General features: G+C 42.4%; 1 protein-coding gene across 1 annotated transcript in view; it reads right to left on the bottom strand.

Moving 5' to 3' along the window:
* The window catches only part of LOC115057176 (contactin-associated protein-like 4), a 78,568-nt gene that overhangs the window by 35,708 nt on the left and 24,601 nt on the right, over positions 1 to 18,259 (bottom strand). Inside the window, exons 3-7 of the mRNA XM_029524076.1 lie at positions 14,744 to 14,937; positions 11,053 to 11,200; positions 6,920 to 7,129; positions 1,268 to 1,443; positions 1,012 to 1,140 (exon numbers count right to left, since the gene is read on the bottom strand). Of these exons, the coding sequence (XP_029379936.1) occupies positions 1,012 to 1,140; positions 1,268 to 1,443; positions 6,920 to 7,129; positions 11,053 to 11,200; positions 14,744 to 14,937 (857 nt within the window). The remainder of the gene's footprint in view (positions 1 to 1,011; positions 1,141 to 1,267; positions 1,444 to 6,919; positions 7,130 to 11,052; positions 11,201 to 14,743; positions 14,938 to 18,259) is intronic.

Raw genomic sequence — 18,259 nt, 5'->3', positions numbered from 1 at the left:
GCCAACCTACACGACGCAGTACGTTTTAGATGGTGGTCTGTAGTTATTTATGGATGTGAGGGATCCGCTCGCAGTGAAGGGGCATCAGTGAACGTGTGTCATGGCGTTTGTTTGCATGTCTTGTGATAAGAAAGTCACAGAAAAAAAAATCCCTCCAAAAAAACAAAAACACCAAGCAGAATGGTTGATTACTGCAGAGCCTGAAGTTTTATTTTCGGTGGCTCGGCCCCAGCTGCTGATCCTGTAGTCTCTCAAAGAGCAAAGCGCAGAGTCCAGAGAGTGTGCGGAGCAGAACATCAAAGCACAAATGATTTACATCATCCGTAACCATCACATTGGAGAAGTTAAAAATACTTTTATATGTTACTGGGGCAAATATTTCTGTTTCCTATCCACTGAGCTAATTGTTTATCTGCAAATACAGATCTGTATCTGAAGATGTGATGATGTACACAGATGATTTTTGTCGTTTAAGCTCCGAGCTCTTGGTGAATAAATAAATGCTGCATCAGCAACAGCTCTTGTTAGTGAACAAACACACAGAGGAGCTTAAACTAAACGGACCTTCAAAAAGGTTTTGTGGTGAATAAAGTTTGCATTAGTGTATTTGTCTCAACAGAGACCTGCTCTCAAAGATAAGAGTGACATATTCTGAAGGGTTAGCCAACAGCCTCCTATTTACAAACAAGGAGACGTCATCATTCATGTAGAATCAGTCCAATATTCTACAGCCTGTTACTGCTCACGCTGTCTGTGTGTTTGGTGATGATGGATTTATCAGAGCTGCAGGAGCTGCCTGTTGCTGCTGGAAATTATTCAACCTCAACATTGACTACTTAACACTTAACTGGAAAATTATGTTGAAAGGAGCTAAAAACTCTATTGAGACATCTAACAGTTCTATCTTTTTCAGAAAAAGACACAACCGCCATGAGGTTAGTGTTTCAGTGCTGTGACAACAACACAGTTTGGTCTGACAGTAATTGGCTGTTCACGCGTTACTGTATTTACCGTTAGAGTGACTTGTGGGTTGTTGTGTTTGGCTCGTTCTATCAAGTTCAGGCCGTTGTAGAGCAGGTTCTCCAGGCAGCCGTGGAAAGTCCTCTTAGAGTCTGAGCTGAGGGCCGCCCCGACACTCAGCTGTACAGGGACCGAAGGACACACAAAGTGACAGAAGAAAGAAAAATCAATGCACAGTGTTTGCAGTGGTTTGTGTGTGTGTGTGTGTGTGTGTGTGTGTGTGTGTGGGCAGTGTGCGTCATCCCACCTGTTCGATGTCCGTGTGGCCAAACTCTGCAGGGATCTGAACCCTCTCGGTATGTTTGTCCACGGTGAGGTTGAGGTGGACGTTTCGACGCTCCACTGTGACGTGATGCCAGTGCTGATCGTCCAACAGGCTGCCGAGGGAAGCGAGACGTCGGGCCTCAGAGGGTGAGCTACCACCTGGAGAGGGAGCAGGTGAGTTGAAGGGATGTGACAAACACATGAGGTGGGATGTAAATCGGACAGAACAAGACAGGTGGAGGACAGAACAGAGAATGAAGAGGAACAAAGGCAGGATGCAAATGTACAAACAACAGGGAGCACGGAGGAATGACAGAAGAAGAAGAAAGGCAGGCAGATAAATAGACTGCTATTTAAAACAGATCACACAGTGAGAAATGTAATTTAGAGAGATAGACTCAGTCTTTTAATCAACACATCATCACTGTTTCATTTGCGAACTCTCAGCTCGACATAACAAAGAGAAAGAAAAAAAAAAAAACTTTACAATGAGCCTGAACTTCAGTGAAACTAGACCAAAGTTATGTGGCTTATTTGCTTTTTCTGTATTATCCAGTTATTCAGGGTTATCTGATGTGTTGTGCCTGTTTCAGGTTTCTCCACAAACAGCCCATTTCCTTTTCTGTTTTGTAATTTGTTTGGCTGTTTTTCCTATTTTTGCCTCTAGTTATCCGACATGACATGTTGTTGTTTGTTACCCTGTTGTCTCCTTATTATCTGACCTGTTTCTCTCTCACAATCTGACCCGGTGTCATGGGAACGACAACACCGTGACAGCAGCAGCACAGCAGTGTTTTACTTTTCTCTGTTTCCCGCAGAGACCAGCACAGCTCACCCCCCCCATCTCTCATCTCATTAGGAACTACTGGAATCTGAGAGCTGAAGCCAAATATGTGATGAAGCCTAATCTGAACAGGAAAAATAGTGAAATATTGTTAATGTTAGATGAGTACCAGCCCTGCCTCAAAAGTACGAGGAAGAGAAACTTTGTGTTTCTACTGAGAAAGTGTAGAAAGAACTGAAGACAGTGAGTCATTAAAAATGTATCCGATGGCCTTCAGGGAGTGCTAACTCCAGCTTCACTGAGACAGTTTGGAGGATGACGGACAAATGTATCTTTGATCTTTCCGCCTGTTTTGGAGATATATATAACATGAATGAGAAAAACAATTTGATTCAGATAGAGTTGAGTTGTGGACTTCATTGTACAGAGGGAGTCAGTTCTGTCAACACAATCATTGTGATGAGTTATTTAATCACAGTCTGCGCGAGTGCAAAGAGACAGAGCAATCAATATGAGAGGAAGGATGGCCAGACTTTAAAACACATAATATCCCTTTACTGGCACTGATTAATGGAATAATTATCGCGCTATCAAAGGTGGAGAATAGAGGGAGACGGCTTTATGATTGAGCGTTTCATTGGACGGATGATTTCATTTCTGCCTGACTGGAATGAGAAAGTAGGAATCAATAAAGCAGGTCCGAGGGCAAACAAATAGAAACCCACTTTATTGTTTTTAATATATAGAACCATCCCGTCTCTCTCTCTCTCGCTCTCTGTTCTTCCTGCTCTTCGTGGCACTGAAGTTGTTTTTCAGTGCAGCAGCAACCTGCTGAGATCGTCAGGAGTGCTCAAGTCTTCCCTCTCTGTTTTATTTTAGGAGCGACGCAGCGGTTCAGTGGACAGCTCTGAGGACACAGGATGGGACTGAAAAATGAATCCAATGCTGATTCCAAGCCTGTATTGTATCGAAGTAATTAGGCTGTAAAAAGAAGTCAGATTGTGTTGAAGTCAATGGGAAAATGGTTATATATTGTTGAATTATGGGTACAGAGCAGTTCAGATCCTCCTCTCACTTCTCGTCAGCTCCACCTCTGGTTTCACGCTGGCCATCGACCGAATTAGAAATGGGAGTTTTCAGAGCGGCAGCTGACAAACCTGCCATGATGTCAGCTCCGACCCACCTCTCTGTGTCAGCTCTCTGATAGACAGGCGTCCTGTCCAGGATCTGGTATTTTGCATTCACCCAATTTTCTCTAGCTCTCCTGAGACCCTATAACAAGATTAGGAATAATGGATGTTTTTTTTTTTTCCCACCGCTGACCTTTATCCATACAAGTGGACTTTTTACAACTGGTGAAAGGTCAACTTTTTGTTTTGCACTGTTTCTGCTCCAGAGCATTCCATAAAAATAACTTGGCCGGGTATTGAAATGTATTTTTTAGGTCAGTTCAGTTGTATTTTCCTTCATGGACGAGGATTGGCTGCTATATCACCTCCTCACTTCACATTTCTGCTGTCATCTGTGGGTCTATCTTTAATTATTTTTGATTTTTTGAAACAGGTCACATTTGTGTCACATGTTGACTTAAACTGGCAGAATTAAGACTAAATAACTCAAAAATCCACCTTCATCTTACGAAACCTTATTTGCTTAGTTACAGATTGGAGCAATAATCAAAACTGTAGTATTGAAGCCTCGCTGTAAATGTTAATTAAACATCGGGGGAATTAGGGCTGACTCCAAAGAGGCATCTGTCCCCCGCAAGTTCATCCAAACCTTAAAAGCCACGGCGTCCCTGCATGCTGTCATCTTTTGTTTCTAATCTCATCTTTCCCTGCTGTGACAGTGGCTTCACAGGCACGATGCTAAGCTCTTGTTGAAAAGTGGAGAACAGAAGCAGACTGCTGTCATACAGTCAATCGGGGGCTGAACATGTTCTGCCTGCGTGCTCAAATCAGTATCAGCTTGTTGCATCTTGTCTGTCAGTTTTTACGGCTACTCAAAATCTGATGGAGGGGAGAGACACTGACAGCTCTCACTGGAAAACTTGTGGGTGTAATTATTTGAACAAAACCCTCCCACAATGCACTGTGTCCGTCACGTGATAACCACAAAGCACGAGCTCTGCACTGGATGGAGACAGAAAGTGACAAACTGATGAGATGCACATGAAGCTCCATGTGGTTTACGTGTATGTGGACCTGGTGTCTGGATCCTTTACTGATCTGGTCCCGATCTAACTCTAGTTACTCTCCATTCCTCATCAGTCTTTGGTGGAGATCTTTTTTCTTGATATATCTGTGACCGGACTCAGAGCTCCAGCTTCCTGCCAGTTTCCTTTCTGTCCGTTGACTTTCACTCGTTCATTCATCCTCAGCCTCAGTCAGCCTTCTGCCCTCTGCAGCTGTCAGATTCCCCGGCCTTCGCTTTTATGAAAAATAAATCTATTTACCTTCACCCCAACGTGTCTGCCCCTGCATGGCGGTGAAAGGTGTGAGAACCGCAGAAAAGTTAAGCATCAACTCTAAACTAGTTACTCTGTAATGTTTCTACCATTTGTTTGTTTTTTGTTGTTTTCCAGGACAGTGTTGCTGTTTTTCTGCAGAGCTCTTACTCAGAGTTGCCTCATAAAGCGAACTCCCTCTGCTCTGTGGGGGTCAGTCCTGGACACTTCAGTGTTCCGACAGCAGAGCACATTGTGCATGAGCTCATGACGCACACGTAAGATGATTACCTGAACTACACAATCGGCAACATAACAAGAATAAAAAGAGGAAATAAAGCCATTGAGAAAGTTGAAGGACATTAAACTCAGAAGGCTTATGGGAGCAGTTAAAAACACATGAGCGGCGAAGAATTGTGTTGGTTTATCCAAAAGACAGTGATACATAATAATGAAGGAAGAGTTGTGGAGGGGGGAGTTATCAAAGGGAGATGTGAGTTTGTGTCAGGGACGGAGAGATAGTGGAGAGAAGAGACAAATAAAGAGAACACAGGCCAACAAAAAAAGGGAAACAGTCTCTTCTGACGTGTAAAAAATGAAGACTGGATGATCTGTGGAGACAAACCGAGACAAACAACATTAATTAGAAGAGAAAGGATGGAAAACAAAAGAGCAAAGAGTCATACAAGGAAACAAAGAGAGGGAGAGAGGGACAGAAACTGATGCGGATGGGAGAGAGGAGTGAATAATGCCTGTTGTTCTCAGTGTTGATCAGTTGCAACAGAAGCCGACCTCCTCCCAGTCTCTCTTCTTTCATTTGAATGGATGGCTTTAATTTCCTCTGCCAGAGCTGCAGTCCCTCTTTACTCTAACACCCTTTTTCTTCAAGTTGACGCAGACGTCTTTAAGGCGGAAATGTCTTAATGTGGATAAGGTAGCGCAGACTCTCTTAAGGTGGAATAATTTTCCCTTGAAGCACAGGTGGTAAATGTGTTTTAGTAAACACACTTTGTCTCCATCCACATCTTGTGGTGACGGTTGTTCGTGTGACGTCTGGGTGCTTTTCAAAGGCGACACTTAAAATTTTCTCTGTGTTTAAAAGAGCAGAGTTCTCTTGAAACGTTGTGACTCTGCTTCAAAGCATGTTCATTTCTTTAAAGATGTGCTGGACATCTGTTCATTCCACAATTTTCCTTTCTGCGAGAGGAGGAAGAGAAGGGTGGAGGAGGTGTGAAAAAGGGAACAGATGAGGAAAGATTGAGGATGCTGAGATGAAAGAAACAGATGGCAAAGAAGTGGACAGACAGAAAGATAAAAACAAAAAGGAGAGACGAGTGAAAGTTTTTGGAGGGAAATAGACAGAGAGCAAACAGAGCGTACGGATGGAAAAATTATTTCAGCAGCCAAATGGGATTTCCTGATGAGAGGAGAGCCATATGGGGATGATTCAGCATGGCAGCCCAACAACCTCTGGTTTAACCCCATTCACAGACACACACAGACGCACACAGACACACACCACAGTGTAAACTACGTGTGGAGTCTCTCAGAGTCCGGCCCCAACACATGCTACAGTAAACGGGACCCATCCATCACAGCTGTAACTAGACAGAGATGCAGCAGCAGAGAGCGAGCCAAAATTTAAACCAATCGGGTGGCGGCGTGTGTGTCGGCCATCTCACCCAACCAAAACCAATCTGCAGTTACTCCAGAGGGTTTATTTCGCCCTCGACCCAATATGGATCCTGCTGCATCAATATGACCACAAAGTCTGAAAAACACCAAGCAATGTTTTGATTTTTTGTTTGGTTTCTTTTGAACTTTAAATAAAAGTAAGTGGAAGTTAGTAGGTAGTGAATATCTTACAGATTTATTGAGTCTAACAAATTAGGAGCCTTGTTTATTTTATTATGATAACTTATGCTTTTGGTTTGCTCTTTCACATTGTCAGACGGGACTTGAACATTTTGGTTCATTTAAAATAATACAGTACTATTATTTATTCATTCAGATGAGGAAATAATTACAGATATAGTTTGGATTAATCCGATATAACATGGAGCCTCTTTGTGAATGTAATTATTAGATTTCTTAAGGGAGCTCATTTTAAATTTTTCATGAACAGATATTCATTTACCATGAGCTGTGTCCAGCTCCAGAAGGTAACCTTTGTGTTTTGCATCTATTTCTTTCATCCCTGTCCAATACTGCGTCACGGTGTGACCTGCCCTGAGGAGGAAGAGCTGCTCACAGGACTTTTAAAAGCCCTTGTCCTGTAAGCACAGTGACGGCTCACGCTCTTGCCAAGCTTGGTAAATAAATGGCTGTTATTACTAAAATAATGTCTGATATTTTCCACTCTAAAAAACTGTGTCAGTACGTTCAGTATCAGGATATCTGGTTACCTTGTCTGAGCAGCAGCAGCAGTTTTCCTCTCTCTAACTCCAGACTGAGACTGAGTCCTCCCTGCCCCTTGGCGTGCAGCAACGTCCCAGAATTCCTCAGGGTTTTAAACTTCAGGGAGATGACCTCTTTGGATGTCTGCTTCGGCGCAGGACTCAACCTGTAGACCAGACTGCTGCTGCTGCTGCCGTCCAAACTCACCACATCAGAGGCTGAAACACAAAGCAGAACAAAGACAGAGGAGTCAGCATGACACATCTGCAGCTCCTCAAACTGGATTGTTTACAACAAATACAACAAATAATTGTGTCTGAGTGGAAGTTCAAACTCTCAAAGGTCCTCAAGTCACGCCCACAGTACAACAGTAGAAGAAACACACACTCAGATACAGCTGGAGAGAAAGCGGCTGCTGGTGTGATATTAGCAGTAGCTGTAGCAGAGGAAAAGAGAAACAGTGAGGATGGAGACCTTGTTTGGTTTTTTCTCACTTTTTAATAAATAAATTACACCTGGTAGAGGAGAAGTGACCCCAGAGTGTGTGCGCGGACTTCAGGCTGCAGCTTTCCACTGCAAATATTGAATTGTTTGAAAAGCACAGCAGCTGACTCCTACAACTAATTTGTGACTGAATGTTTTTTTAATGAACTTGGCACGTCTGTGACTTGCCCTCGTCAAGTCTTGCAGGCAATCGCTCGCACTAATGCTCTTATTGCACTGTACAGTAAATTTCCTGCTGATTACAGAGCAGCAGGCTGAAGCTCCAGAGCGCTGAGTCATCCACCGAGTGGAAAAACTGAAAAATCTGCTCTTCTGATCCATAGAATTTAACTTCGTTGGATACAAGATGATGCTACAGTACCACATCTGATCACAATCATCCTGATAACACTCTAACACTCTTCTTTTTACAACGAGTAAATACTGCTCTGAGTCATCCACCACATTTGTGTTTAGTTCAGCAACTTACGGCTTCGGCTTGTTTTTGTTCTTTTAAAATACAGTCTGTTTGGCTTTTCTTTAGAGGTCCAACGGTCCAAAGTCTTGACACAAACTTGACAAATAACACAATGTTTGAAAGCTCTAAGGATCATGTGCAAAGACTCGTGAGTTCCACATACCTGGTTTTATGGCTGCAGCGTTTTTAGCACAAAAGGTGCTCCCACAAGTCTTCAGATATATAGTGCATTTTGAATAAAAATAAATAAATCAATCAATCAATCTGTGACCAAACATTTCTACATGATTGTGTCCTCCCTGACTGGTTCTGTATCTTATTCTGACTAACTCAGGCTTTTTAGTTGTAGAAAGACTGCAGAACAGTTAACGGTATTATTCTGAGGGGCCAAAAAGTCAATACTCTTGCAGCCTTGTGTGCAGGAAGTGTGATTTCAGGCTTTATTAACTACTTGTTGCCAGTGGAAACGAGCTGCAAATACAACACCAGCATTCAAAGTTAATAAAGCAAACCTTTTTAAATTACTCATCCTACAGATTTAGAGCAACATTATACATTTTTTGGAGAGATGTTTTTATTCACCTGGATGACTCTCCTTTTAGCTCCGCCAACGCCTGAGGAAAATATCTAGCTCTTTAGCTGCTGAAAGATTCACTACATTAGCCAGAACAGCTAGTTTGTCCATTTACCATTTAGCGCTGAGAGCAGATAATGTGCAGTGAGTTTATCAGACCTGCCCTCCATGAAAAGAGCTGCTTGTTGTCGTTGGAAATGACTCTGATTAAAATGTTGAACGCGAATCAAAACAGTAAAGTAGAGCAACAGCAAAACAATGAGCTGAAAGATTTGAAAACACACTGTAGAGCCGAGGAGACATCTGAGCAGTGAAAAGCAACAGGAGAGGAAATTATCTGAGAAGGAAGGAGAGACAACGCCTGTTAATGTGTCTAAACAAAGCAATTTACCGACAGCATCAACAACAGTTCCTTCAGAATGAAAGCGTTATTCATCACACACATTTAAAACTTCAGTTTGACTCAAATTATAACTTAAAATGCTCTTTTAAAGTACCTTGGCCGAATGTTAATGTCCTGGCACTCCTTAATGTTTCTCATGACATAAATGTCTTGTCTTGTGGTGATGTTTAAGCTGTTTGTGTTGTATCGAGTTGTTATAGATTTGAATGATTAATTGTCTCCACCAGTGTTTCAAAGGGAATCCCTGATGTTCTTCTGCATCCTTTGTCTTAAATCTTGTTATAATGATAACTGCCAAGGCACATTTTTGTTCCCACAATCACAGAATAATACCAACAATGCAGTCACACTGTGATAAACTGTTTTCAGCTTCCATCAGTATATTACATTTGCTTTTCTGCTGTTCATGGTCCATTAGTTTAACACTCTGCCAAACGTCACAATGGAGAGTAAAGATATTATTCCAACATGAGAATATTTCCAAACCACAGGCAATTTATCAAAATCCATCTTTTAAATGTTTTTCATAATCCATCTTCTTACCAAGGGGATGGCAGCAGACGCAGTTTTAAGGGATATAAATTTTTTGCCATGAATCATCTTTACATTTGGTGAAGCAGCATGACGAATAGCTGATGAGGGAATATGTTGAAATACACAGAGACAGAGAGGGCCATCAATGTAACAAACCATCGCACTCGACATGTAAGAGCCTTTTGAAAACGTTTTGGTTCTCACTGGCCAAGTAAATTAAATTGTGTCCCTGATTTCCACATGCTTCTGCGCCTTTGCTGCGCTGTTTAATTGTCTGTAGATCTTTGTGATTGTGAGCTTAGTTGCTATTTATGTGCTGTATAAATAGATTTAAATGTATTTGTCTGTGTTGGAAGTTGATGGATATTTGTTTATTATCCTGTTTTTATTTATCTACTAAATCTTTTTCTATTTTTACTTCAAACTCTGTAACCATTAAAACAAGCAATTTTCTACAATTACATAATAATCTGTATCAAATTCAGCAAAGTGAGATTTCGTTTTCGGGTCATAAAGACGGACTCATTTGTGAGAAACTATCTGGAAAGTTTCCATAAAATGAAGAAAGGCTGCAGAACCTGTGAGATATATCGTTACCAAACTTGACTCTTCAAATGTTTCAAGAAAAAGAAAAGACATTCAGGATACTTGGTGTTCTTTGATGGCAACGCTGAAGGCAAACATAACTTCCCTTTGGTTTGAAGAAACTCTACAGAGTTGTTTTGAATTTGATTGGATTCACTTCGACTTTTTTCTCGAGAAAAAAAAATCTCTTTCGTGAGACATTTTCATGTGTCTGAAATACAGATGGGTTTTTATGAGACGTACAGAAAAAGACAGTCTGCATAAATAATGCTAGCTTTAGTTGAAGAACAACTTTCCTATTTGTATTAGTGACAAATTAAGTTATTGCATGAAAGCCCTTGGGGATATGTCTTGTTTCAAGCAGCAGTAGCCGGCGTGTGACATTTCAAGGTTATTTTTCTAGCGCATTAGTTTGATGCTTTCAAAACCAAAATGTATTTATTTTTCTTATTATTATTGTCACAACCTTTCAGATGAACAGAGAAACTAACCATCAAAAAATGACATTGGCACTAACAGCTGTGGAGAGAAACCAGGCAGTCTATATGGAAATCACATGTTCATAACTGTTGTAACTGTTTGATCAATGTATTCATGCTTATGTGCAAATGTTTTTGATATTCATGAGTACGTTGTGCTTCTGATGAGGTGACGATATAGTAAACAAAAAGCTGAGAGGACAGAAATCAGGTCAAAGACACAGCGGGAAATGCTGAGAGTGAAAAAAGACCTGCTCTTGTAGTAAAAAGGGCTGAACACATAATTCAATCTTCTACTGGGAGTCCATCAGACAAGATGGAGTGATGCAAAGTTGAGCTCATCCTAAACTTTCACTGGAAAATGAGAAAATGAAGCCAAAACATGGTTTTAGAAAGTCTTCTCCAACCCAAAGATGCAGATTTCCCCTGATGATATGTGCTCAGTCAGGTTTATATTAAGTCCACTATGTGAAATAAATTTCCCCAGAGGCCAGTGAACAAAACCGGGTTGTCTGAATGAAACCAGTGACGCCAGTATCCAGATATTTTTGCAGCAGAGTAAAAACCCAGGAGAGTATCACACTGCTAAGGAACATTAGACTCACTATAAGGACACCCGTACGTCTCCAGCCGGAGTCCGATCCGCCCGCTGGGGTTCCAGTCCAGAGGGAGGAGGCGGAGCAAGCGAGCGATGGTCGGCTGCTGCAGTTTGTACTGAACCACGCTGTCGGCGTTGCTGTTACCTGGAAAAGACTGAAAATGCACAAATACAACGGAATATATTGTTACTTTGAAAGTCTTACAACAAACACAAAAAAAAAATTGTTCACATGTACAAGTTCGCTTTGAAAACTACAAACGGTTTTCTTTACGTTTGCAGGTATTTTGTCAAAAACAGTGTGACAGATGAAAAACATGAGCTGATATTGGAGCCAGATCAAATGCTTACAACAAAACCTGAGAGGGACAAAAATGTCTGCATGCTCTTCGAGCAGCGACAGTAACACATTCTGTGTGTATTGTGCTAAAATAACACGAAGGAGTCAGGCCGATTTGTCGGATTGATGAATCAGATCGCCGTGAGGACGGCAGAATAAATCTGCGGCCGCTCCGTCCATTTATTTTCACCGCTGCCAAGGCGCTCTCCAAGGTGCTGAAGAGCTCCCTGTCTGGATCAGCACCTTGGAGAGCTGCAGGCCCGGAGCCAGAATGAATATGGAACAGGCTCCGAGAGAATTCCTGTTGGACCTCAATGAATGATCACAACTCCAGCCTGCCCACAGAGGCCGGATGTACAACAATATAAGCTGTCATCGGGAGCCATGAGAAAGTTTTCAGAGCCCAGGTAAACAGAGTGTCACAGTAACCATAGTAACATACTCACACAACTGCCAGAGAAGACCCGGAGAGCTGCGGACTCCTCTGAGCAGCACACGCAAGAATAAATTACAATATAAAGATATCTGTATTTCTCACCCTACCGCCCACCCCCCACGGTCTGAATAACTTTGTGCTGTTGTCAGTATCCTTTTATTAGTTATGTTTGGGCCATTTTACACCTTTATAAGACAAAAAAGCGGAGTAGGGAGAGACGAGATGAGGTAAGACAGCGAAGGGGGAAGAGTCCAGCTGACTGGGAGTTGAACCAGGGACTCGCCCACTCACAGCATATGTGTTCTGCCCACTTGGCTATCGGGTCGCCTCAGTGTTCTCTTGTTGTGCCGTGCTTTTATCAGCCACTTGACAATGGTCCTCTACCTCCCACAGTAAAACAGGTGGCCCACTTATCGGAAGGTCAGTGGTTTGATTCCTGGTTCGTCCGGTCCCCATGTTTAAGTATTCCTGGGTGAGACACTGAACTATAAACTGCGAGGTTGTATCAGCATGAGAGCATGAGAGCTGGTCGAAATGGGATTTTGTATGTGTAGAAAAAGTTGCTGAAAGACTGTATGAGTGCAGGTTGTAATGTTAAGTGCTTTGAGTGATCAGTAAGCCGAGAAATGCCATATATATAGTGCCTATTTTACACTTCACGACCATTTAATAAGCTCTAATCTTTGACTGTAACCGTGACAGTAAAGGTTTGGTACAGCTGCTGTCATTATGGGCTGTATCGGAGAGCAGGAATAAATTACCTACATGCTTGAAGAGTTGTTGATTAATCTGGATGTGACACAGATGAAGGTCAGATTTAGTCACCAGGAGTTATAGCTGACCTTTATACAGTTTCTTGGTATGTGTGATGAAGTTCATCACTGTTTCTAGCTATTTGATGATCATATTGAAAAGAAACCACATTCCTGTAAGCTTGTGTTTGTGGAAGCAGAGCATGCTGGGTATATATAAAAAAAAAAAAAAAAAAAAAAAAAAAAAAATCAACTACCAGAAGGAGAACGAGTGAAATGGAACAACAAAATCGAACACCTTTGAGGAAACTTTTACTTTAAGATACCATGAGTGTTTTCAGCAGAGGATGACGGAACAGTGAATTGATCATGTTTTTTTTTTTCTCCTGACTCTGAGCTGAACGCCTGATGGATCACTCTTCATCTTTTTCTAGCTCTTCCATCTGGCTATCTACCCTAATTACATCCCTCCCTCGAAGTTGACATGCAGGTTAACTGGCTCTCCCACTGCTGAATAAAAGCTTAGATACATAATTAACTCATTAATTCCTCTGTAATCATGACAGAGGAGCTGGATCTCCTCATGGGAGTTTGGTATAAAGTAAATGTCACTCTTGCACCATCATGTCAGATGTGATGATGTGTCATATCCAAAAGTCAAAGGTCAAATTCACGGCGCTCATAATGCGTCACGAAAAGCGTTAACTTGCAGAAATGGCAGCTTGGACTGTACTTCAACTTGACATGACGGAGGAGGAAAGCAATCTTTTGTCTCTTAGATATTCAAAAACAAAAAAAATAAATGGACAAATACAGACAGATCATGACGCTTTCATTCACTCTTCACTCTCTACAAAGTGTCAACAAGGAACTAGTTTTAAGTGTGAGAGGACATTTGTAGAAAACATCATGAACAGAGGAGTTCTCCTCAGATTTCATCACTCGGAGGAATTCTCTGTACAGGAAGCTTCCTGATTTCGGTCCCTTTAAGCAGAATCCCAGTAAGAAACATCTTGTGGTAGAGCCACAGACTCTGCTGCCAACTTCTTCCTTGGATGCCTCTCTAAGCCTGGCTGGCTGAAATACAGAAGTTCATAAACACTGAAATATAACTCAGATTGAGCAGAGTTTATGCAGAGTGTCAGATCTGCACGTTTTTTAAGATACGAGAAGCCACTTTGTGCTTTTTCAGGGAAGATCCATGGAGCTGAGATTAGCTGGATTACTACTTATGAGGAAATTGCCTCAGCTCTGATCAAGAGCGCCGCTTTGCTGCGCTGTAACAAATACGGCTTTGACATGAATAAATGTCCACAGAAAGGGAAACGCTGCACTCTTTTCCATGTTTCCTGCGCCACTTTGATTTGTTTTTAGACTCGGTGGGCGCCATACAGCCATTACTGTCACACAGATGAGATATCTGTATACTGAAGCATGCACCAGCGGAACAACTGGAATTACAGCCCTGTATGCACAAATACCTCCACCGCCAGTCAGCCTGCACTTTACATCCACATCTGTTATTTTCTGTACAGTACTCCAGTCGCAGATCGCAGTGGGACTGGAACAGCATGTCTTTGGACTGTGGGGTCTCTGTGCTCTCTCTGCATGGCTCAGTCTGTCAACCATCGGGTAACCACACCTCCTTTATGGTCTGTTTTCCTCCACATGGCACCATCGTGTTGTATGGAGCTACCAGTGGAGTCACTTCCTGATGGTCATTAGACTGAAGGCAGGGTTAACATTTAGTCCTGTAGTTACACGTTTCCCACTCTGATAGCGAGTTCAGCAAGCCCAGATCAGTGTTTGTTGAAAAATACAGACAAGATTTACACTCATCTACAAACCAAGAAGTAAAAGAGTTAAAAAAAAAAGATTGAGAGACAGCAGCGTAAATGTCTGGCAACAGGTTTGTACACTCAGCAGCGCTCCTGCAGGGCTTCATCTATTATAAATGAAGAACTAAAGTGGTGATGACTGAGTTTATCTGTGCTGTACACACAGACATACCTACATCTCTTCACAGGAGTTACACAAGACAAGATGATGGTTATTGATCCCTGAAGGGAAATCAAGATCAAGATCAAAGACAGAAAATGAAGCTTGTGTGCGATGGGAAATAAGGAGTGATGAAGGACTGTGTGGTTGATGAGTGCGCAGTGTGACTCACCCCGATACTGTCCTCCTGTCTGTACTGTTTCCAGTTGTGTCCGGTGTCGCTGAACATCAGCAGGTACGACGTCAGCCAATCGGAGCTGCCGTATCGGCCCTGGGTGGCGACGGCGGTGATCTTGGTCCGCTCGCCAAGATCGACCTGCAACCACTGATACCTGTCTGAGGTGAGAGGGGACCAACCTCCAGCTCCTGCAGAGAGCGAGGGAGGAAGAAAACAGCATCCAGTAAGTGATTTATTAGACTTTCATCTATTTGGGATGAAATTAAATAGGTTTGGAAGATGCTGAAAAATGAATTGCATTGCTTGACCTTTCACTCGTTACTAAACCTGTGCTGCGTGAATGAAGGAAATTGATTGGACAAGGGGAATGTCTTTAAATCCATTCTGGAGCTGTAATGGGATTCAAGTCCCATTTATGAACTTTCCTCTGGAATTTAAATTATTCGTTCACAATTGCCACAATATGTGGCCCACAGTGAAGTTACAAAGGTTTTCTTTTCATATCCATCTGAAAAATACACACACACATTGTCATTTTATATGTGAAATGAATAAGCTACAAAGGTCAAACTGTAAAACAGTTTACAAACCAAGACGATGCAGGAAATCGATTCAGAAATCAAATGAAATGCATCTCTGAGTCAGATTTTTACAAAATTGAACGGAGATGTGACAATTTGGTCTATGGAGGATTTTTCCTTTGCATTACCATCTTTTCCCGCTCTTACTGTTAGATAGATGAAGACTCGATGTGATGATACTATCCTTATCCTTTTCATTACCAGCATGCAATGACTCTTGGGATAAGTTGTGTTCAGCCTCGCTTTCCAAGGAAAAGGAGGGCACATTTGTTGGCCACATATGAAGGGGCCTTTGAAATGGGAACGGTCTGATGGCCGTTTTCAAACTCAGCCACTGAAGGATGTAACCTCCCTGAATGTCTGAGGACGTGACGAGGCTCACGTTAAAGCAAAATTACTCAGCTGTAACGTCCAGCTGTTCTTGAGAACAGGCTCATCCCAGGTCTCTGTTTTTGTCTAAAATTTGCAGCATCTTTTGATCAGTTCTTATGACACCATGTGTTTCTGCTGGCTTTGTTTTCCTCCTTTGTCCTCCCTCTGTATATCCATCAATCAGAAACAACCGCCCGGTGCCAGCATCAGACAGAGGCCGAGGTTTCAGGCATGGGACTGCCGGGCTCGCTGCCTCTGAGCTTTGAGCTGTTCTGCTGGCTCCCTGATTTGAGAGTGAGAGTGAGTTGAATTATTAAAGAAAAAAAAGGAGCAGGTTTTCAGGAGAAACAGAATATCACCAACACGGGTTGGAAGTAAAAATATACATAACACGATAATAAGGGGACAAATAAGGAACATTGTTCAGAGGCCGCCGTGTAACGATGTTCTTGCTGAGCCACGAAGAGAGGCAGTGGGTTTGTGACCATCCACACGGCCTACATTGCTTGAATAAATGTGTCTGTGGGTTTGGGGTGTTGTTGAGTCTGCCTGGACAGATAAACTGGGGCTGATTAAATGGGATGCTACACAATAAAGACACTGAAAAAGTAGGCAGCGTTATCTTTGTCTATGTGCTTGTGTGCGCATGTGTGTGTGTAGGAAAATGCTTTGTCAGGCCAAAAGGACGATGCAGAGCTCAAACACCAGATGGACGGATTGTGATGGAGGGGCGTCCCACTGAGCGCACACACACACACACACACACAACCACTGAGTGTGTCAGAGAGCTCGACAAACAACAAACTGTGAAAGTAGCTTAAATGCCACTTGACTTTCAGAGAGACAATGCAGTTGTCTGTCCTCCACCAGCAGCAGGGCCATTTTTTTTGGCACGGACTGTTGTGCACAAAGTTATTGTAGCTACAAACAGGCCCTGTTGTGTGTAAACTAAATAGATGCTGAAGGGGAATCGCTGTAGTAACATCCTCAAAGACGAGAATTCCTTTCCTTGGATATGACAAAACACAGAGCAGCGTATGGCCCCAATGCCAGGAACAGACTACACAACATTTAAACACCTGCTGTGATCTGGCTGAAAGTCACACAACACACTGAACTCTGACCGATAATAGCTTGCGGTCTTTCGTGACTTGCATCGTTGTATTCCGGCCGTGAAAGACTTGCATGACTGGACTGCCAATAAGCCCGTGGTCACAGATCACGTCATGAACAAAAAACATTTGCTCCACTAATCCGTCTGTCAAGGCATCTTGGAGCACGACACACAGTCTGTGTGTACATGAAACAGCTGACTGTGCCCGGCGGGGACGAACGTGTTATTTCTGAGTGATGATATTTTTTCAGTTTATTATCCTTATTTTTTGTTCGAGCATCTTTTCATGCCACGAAATAAACACGAAATACTAATGTTCTAAATAACTCTACAACATTCAATCTGCTATAAAACATATATTTATATGAGAGCACTTTAATGCTCTGTAAAAGATGAACTTGGTACCACTATGAGGCCACAATATTAACTTCTGCCACAAGGTACTAAAATGTTTGATGTCCTAATCTAAAATGTGACGTTATCTTCAAACAGCTGAAAACGGAGCCCTTTTAATGAGCCAACCAATTACATTTTATGAGCCAGTTTGGTGCTGTCACCTAAAAATATTCTACTTCATAACATTCTTGCACTCTTTGTCTGCTTCTCTTGAAATTCCCATTTTCTGATAACTAAGTGTCCATAACTGTGGCTAATGTCTCTGAACTGATACCAATTTCCTACACTTGTGCTCAGGGGATATATTCCCTGTCATGTAAGGTTCAAAAGGTCAACAGTTGGAACTTGAACAGACAATGTTAGCAGTGAAATGTGTCTGTGAACAGCATGCAGTGTAAAGGAATAAGTGTTGGTCTGGCGGTCGATGGACTTGATCTTTGTGGGACTAAAGGCCAAAGCTAATAAGCACTTGACTAACAGACAGCAGCACAGAAAAGAGCAGACACTCTGACCTTTAATCATGAAGATTAGACTGAGGAGAAAAAGAACGAGTACATGACGCAGAGATGGAGCGGTGTGAAAGGATTCACTATGTCCACCCCGTCAGTATAATTGACGCTAATCTCACCGAGCTGAACGGAGGGCCGAGGGGCTCAACAGTTTTTTTCCACCTCCAACCACTGTCACTTTGGATCAAAGCGATCTCCTTGATTTGTTCCTGGTGTCTGTCGACAAACCAGATCCACCACCCACCGAGGAAAGTACCGGTTAATGGAGGTCAAGAGTGAAGTGGGGAAGAAACGATGGCTGTTGCCTAACGAATCAGGGAACAGTGAGACGGTCACGACGGAAACGTGGCCGAGTAAAACCAGCCTCGTTTTGTTTGGTTTATCTCAGGAGTCAAATAAATTGTGATTTAAGTTGCTTCTTTTGGGGCGAAAGACCACAAAGGCTTTGTTCCCACTGTGCTGCATGTTAGAGCCAACGCAGTGACCAGGCTGACAGCTGAGTCATTCCACTGGAGCGTTTCTCAAAGGCACCTCGGTG

The sequence above is a fragment of the Echeneis naucrates genome, chromosome 17 (assembly GCF_900963305.1).
Source record: "Echeneis naucrates chromosome 17, fEcheNa1.1, whole genome shotgun sequence".
NCBI lineage: Eukaryota > Metazoa > Chordata > Actinopteri > Carangiformes > Echeneidae > Echeneis > Echeneis naucrates.
Note: the sequence above shows the minus strand (reverse complement) of the source record. Positions and strands in the feature narration are given on the sequence as shown.